Source organism: Corvus brachyrhynchos, unplaced genomic scaffold (assembly GCF_000691975.1).
Source record: "Corvus brachyrhynchos isolate BGI_N302 unplaced genomic scaffold, ASM69197v1 scaffold351, whole genome shotgun sequence".
Classification (NCBI taxonomy): Eukaryota; Metazoa; Chordata; class Aves; order Passeriformes; family Corvidae; genus Corvus; species Corvus brachyrhynchos.
Genome location: NW_008236203.1, coordinates 502,695 through 507,364, shown reverse-complemented (window position 1 = coordinate 507,364; position 4,670 = coordinate 502,695). Strand labels below are relative to the sequence as shown.

The window sequence follows — 4,670 nt, the reverse complement described above, 5'->3', positions numbered from 1 at the left end:
CTCGCCCAGGTGCCGGAGCTCTCACGGAGACCGGGTGTCCCCACCTGGTGTGCTGCTGCGTGGATGTTGCGCTTCTCGCTCATGATGACGTGGGGCAGGTGCTTGTCCTTCCGCGGAGGCGCTGGCGGCGGCTTAATCAGGAACCTGTGGGCAAGTAAGGGGTCAGGGCTGGCACGGGGCTGGGAGCATCCCTGAGCTCTCCCCCACTCACCTCTTGACCTTCCTGGCGCTGGGTTTCAGCCCTGTGCCGCCCCACTCGCCCCAGCCTGGCAGCACCAGATTCACCGGCTGTGGCTTCGCCGCCTCCTCCGCCTTGCGCTTCTCCCGGCGGAAGTCGGCGACCACATCATCCCCAGCGAAGGCCTCCGTGATCATCCCGCGCTGCTCGATGCCCCCCTCCTGCAGAAGGACAAGGCAGAGTGGATTTAAGGGTTACTGGGGGAATTGGGAGGCACTGGGAGAGGGTTTGTGGGTACTGGGGAGAGTGGGAAGGGTGTTACTGGTGGGGTTTGGGGTTACTGTAAGGGGGTTTAGGAGTACTGGGAGTTACTAGTTTCAGGCTTCTCGTTACTGGGAGGAGGTTTAGAGTTACTGGTTTGGGGTTACCAGAGTTACTGAAGGGAGGTTTGGGGTTACTGGGAGGGAGTCCAGGGTTACCAAGAGAGGGTTTGGGGTTACTGGGAGTTAATGGTTTGGGGTTACTGGGAGTTAATGGTTTGGGCATTACTGGTTGGATGTTCTGGGTACTGGGGAGCACGGGGGAGGCACGGCCTGCTCACCTCCTCCTCCAGAACCACTGGCAGGCTGGAGCAGTCCATCTCCTGGGGCTTCCCATCCAGCACAGCCTCCAGGCTGATCATCTTCCTCTTGGCTGGTGTTTTCCTGCTATGTCTGTCCCCAGCCCTGCCTTCCTCCTGCCGCTGCGCTCGCTTCCCTGCTCTCGGGGCTACTGCCTTCTCCTGCTCTTCTACAAGCTCCTCCTTGGCCAGACTCTCCACATCCTCCATGGTCTGCACGCGGCGCAGCTGCTCTGAGAGCAGGAGCTGCTCCTGGGCCTGAGGGGGCTGCTCCGGCCCCACACCCACCAGCTCCTCCACACAGACTGGGGGGACTGGGCTGTCCCCCAGCTCCTCAGCACAGACTGGGGGGACTGGGCTGTTCCTGGGCCGCTCAGCACTGGCCTCAGTCTCATCAGCACCTACATGTTGAGGGCAGAGATGGTCACTCCACAGGGCAGCAGAGTAAGGACAGCTATGTGAAACCAGCCAGAAACTGTCCCCAAATCCCCCTTCCTTTGTCCAGCCCCACAGCACTCCCAGCCCACCCAGCTCAGGGCCCTGAGCTCCTCACCATGCCCCTCACGGCTCCCTGTCCGCTCCCGTCGCTTCTGCTCAAAGTCTTGCAGCAGAGCTTCTTCCTCTGACAGCTCCTCCTCCTCCTCCATCTCATCCTTGCTCTCCACCGCACCAGGCACTGTGCCATCTCTGGGACCCTCTTGTGCCTCAGGCTCTGGGGCCGGGCCACTGGGCTTGCCCAGCATCCAGGGATTAGCTGTGCTGGCCCCGGTGGGCACAGGCAGGGCCGTGGTGTCCTCCTCGGGCACCTCACACAGCTCCTCCTCAGGTGGCTGCACCTGCACCTTCTGCATCAGCTCCTTGTTCCTGGCCAGCTGCTCCTGCATGGCCTTGCGGGCCTGGGGGACACCGAGAGGTTCTAACCCAGGGCAGAGACAACATTCCCAACCTTCCCTGTCCACCTCAGCCTCCCCCCCTTCCCCAAGCAGTGCTGAGAACCTTGCCACGGCATTTCAATGCATAAATGGGCTTATAAGAGATAGAGAGACTTTATACCATGGTTTGGAGGCACAGGACAAGGGAGAGTGGCTGCACACGGGCAAAAGGCAGGGACAGATGGGATATTGGGAAGAAATTCTTCCCTGTGAGGGTGGGGAGGCCCTGGCACAGGTTCCCAGAGAAGCTGTGAATGCCCCATCCCTGGCAGTGTCCAAGGCCAGGTTGGACAGGGCTTGGAGCAAGCTGGGATAGTGGAAAGTGTCCCTGCCCATGGCGGGGGGGTAGAACTGGATGAGCTTTAAGATCCCTTCCCACCAAACTCTTCTGTGGCCCCATCTCACCTCAAGGTCATACTTAGCCATAATGGCCCTGGATCGGGCCCATTTCCCCTTGTTCTGGTGCTTAAGGCTCATCCGCTCCTGGGGGAAGAGAAGCATCACACAGAGTTCCCCAAGGAGCAGGGCCCTCCTGAGGGATGGGGCAGAGGTGCCAAGGCAGCACCTGCATCCTGAGCTGCTCCAGCTCCTCCAGCCGTGCCAAGGCTGCCACGGGGTCCGATTTGTGCAGCTGCTCAAACTCCTTCAGGGCCTGGCGCCTCCGGCTCTTCTTGAGCACGCGGTGGTACCTGCGGCACAGGGGCGGCTCAGGACTGGGCAGCCCACCGGCAGGGCCGGGCCCAGCCCCCCAGCCCTGCCCCCGTGCCCAGCCCAGCCTCACTTCTTGCTCTTGATCCGCTTCGCTCGCCGGGCCTTGGCCTCGTAGTAGGACTGCACTGCCCGCGCCTTCTGCAGCTCCGCCCGCCGGCGCCGGGCCTGCCAGGGAGCACGGGGTGAGGGACGGGAACATGGGGACACGGGGTGAGGGATGGGAACATGGGGTGAGGGATGGGGAGCACGGGGTGAGGGATGGGGAGCACAGGGTGAGGGATGGGAACATGAGGACATGGGGTGAGGGATGGGAGCATGGGGTGAGGGATGGGGAGCACAGGGTGAGGGATGGGAACATGAGGACATGGGGTGAGGGATGGGAGCATGGGGACACGGGGTGAGGGATGGGAACATGGGGTGAGGGATGGGGAGCACAGACTGAGGGCTGGGGCCAAGGAAGAAGCCCCCAGAGCCAGGGCCCAGCAGGGTGAAGCCTCACCTCCTCCAAGCTCATGGCCTGCAGCGAGGCCATCTCCTCCTGTGTCAGCAGCGGGTCTGTGATGGGCTGCTGTGTCTTGTGGAGCAATCCTAAGATCTCCTGCTCCAGTGGAGTTCGGGCCTGTTGGGACAGAAGACACAGGAAGAGGATGAGGAGAACTGCAAGGGCCAATGCTCCCCTGGATGTCCCCATCTGCTGCCCCCAAGGAGGTCTGTGGAAGGCCCAGAGAAGTGTCCCCCCCTTGTCTCCCCTTGGGGGACTGGGTGGTCACAGCCCCATTCAGGAGTCCCACACCACAGCCCCTGGGCACTCTCCCAGCCCCGTGGCCAGGTGAGGGCAGGTAGAATTCCTCCCACATTGGAGAAATGGCCTCCCAGTGGCCAGGCAGTGCTGACCAGGCGGCACCACACAGGGAGCACGGAGCAGGAGTTCCAGGCCACGCAATGCCACCTCCCTCCAAAACAGGAAGGGACCTTGGGGCAGATCAATGTGAGTGACAGGTTTGTTGGGAGCTCAGCAGGGGCTGCCCCTCCCTCACCTGAACATCTGACAGCTCCCAGGGATGGCAGTGACTCCCTGCCAGCAGCACAACCCCACAGGAACTCGCATTCAAAACCAAACACATCCTTCTTTTGTAAGGAATGTTTCCAGGCGTGCAGGATTTGGCAAACCAACCCCCTCTATCTCAGCACTTGTGGCCAAGGAACACTCCCACGTGCCTGGCCCTGAGAAGCTTCAAGGAGGAGAGGAGACAGAGCAGGCTCCAAACCCTTTGCTCATACCTTACCTGGCTTGTCCCAGATGGAATTGACACACCTGCTCTGTGTGAGAACACTGACTGCCCTTTTAACCCTCCCAGCCCAGCGGGCACCTGCCCAGCACGTCAGCCACAGGCTGGGCCCTCCTCACCTCCACCGCTGCTCCCAGCGCAGCCAGGAGACATCGACCTGCCCCAGCTGATCCTGGAGCACCCTGGCCAAAGCCCCGGAGCCGGCCCAGCTGTGTGACCGCCAGTGCCCACCTTCCAGGCCGAGGTCACTCTCTCCAGAGGGGTGACCGTGGCGATGTCCTGCCGCAGGGGGAACACCAGCTGCTCCGCGCGCCGGTTCTGCACCACCACCTGCTGCCACTTCCCCACGTCCTTCGAGGTGGTGACGTAGGCGGCCTCCCTCACCACCTGGAGGGGAACAGGACGGGCAGAGAAAGGCCATGCTGGCCCCCGGGAGCGGCAGGGGGGTACCGAGGGCCCCTTGGCTCCCTGCACTCACCCTCTTGGCCTCCTCTTTGCTCAGGGGCAGCTCCACCGCTGCCTTCCGCTTCACTCTGGCCAGCTCCTTCCTCACGCTGCCCAGCGTGGATTTGGGATGGATGGGCTGCAGCAGCTCCGACAGAACCAGCTTTTCCCCAGCACCTACGCGCAGGTGTGGCACTGCCAGGTGAGGGAGCTGTCCCAGCCCTCGCAGCAGCGCTCGGTGGGCAGCGCCGTCCCGGCCTCCCGAGCCCTGCCCAGCTCCCTGCCTCACCTTTGCAGGTGACATTGAACTCGGACACCTGCCCGCTCGCCTCCGAGCGCTCCGCCAGCTTCCGCCTGCGAGAGAAGGACAGAAAAAAACCCCAGAGGTGCCTCGTGTCCCCCTCGGGGGCTCTGCAGGGTTTGGAACCGGTGCCCGAGGGCAGGGGCCGAGAACCGCCACACCCGCCCCTCTCCCTGGGCAGCCTCTCCCGGCGCGG

The 4,670-nt window shown here is 62.9% G+C and overlaps 1 protein-coding gene across 1 annotated transcript in view; it reads right to left on the bottom strand.

Annotated features, from left to right (window-relative positions):
- Positions 1 to 4,670, bottom strand: part of UTP14A (UTP14A small subunit processome component) — a 7,774-nt gene that overhangs the window by 2,168 nt on the left and 936 nt on the right. Inside the window, exons 2-12 of the mRNA XM_017741031.1 lie at positions 4,463 to 4,665; positions 4,208 to 4,350; positions 3,961 to 4,116; positions 2,940 to 3,059; positions 2,511 to 2,605; positions 2,295 to 2,418; positions 2,135 to 2,212; positions 1,351 to 1,693; positions 780 to 1,198; positions 212 to 399; positions 6 to 144 (exon numbers count right to left, since the gene is read on the bottom strand). Of these exons, the coding sequence (XP_017596520.1) occupies positions 6 to 144; positions 212 to 399; positions 780 to 1,198; positions 1,351 to 1,693; positions 2,135 to 2,212; positions 2,295 to 2,418; positions 2,511 to 2,605; positions 2,940 to 3,059; positions 3,961 to 4,116; positions 4,208 to 4,350; positions 4,463 to 4,665 (2,008 nt within the window). The remainder of the gene's footprint in view (positions 1 to 5; positions 145 to 211; positions 400 to 779; positions 1,199 to 1,350; positions 1,694 to 2,134; positions 2,213 to 2,294; positions 2,419 to 2,510; positions 2,606 to 2,939; positions 3,060 to 3,960; positions 4,117 to 4,207; positions 4,351 to 4,462; positions 4,666 to 4,670) is intronic.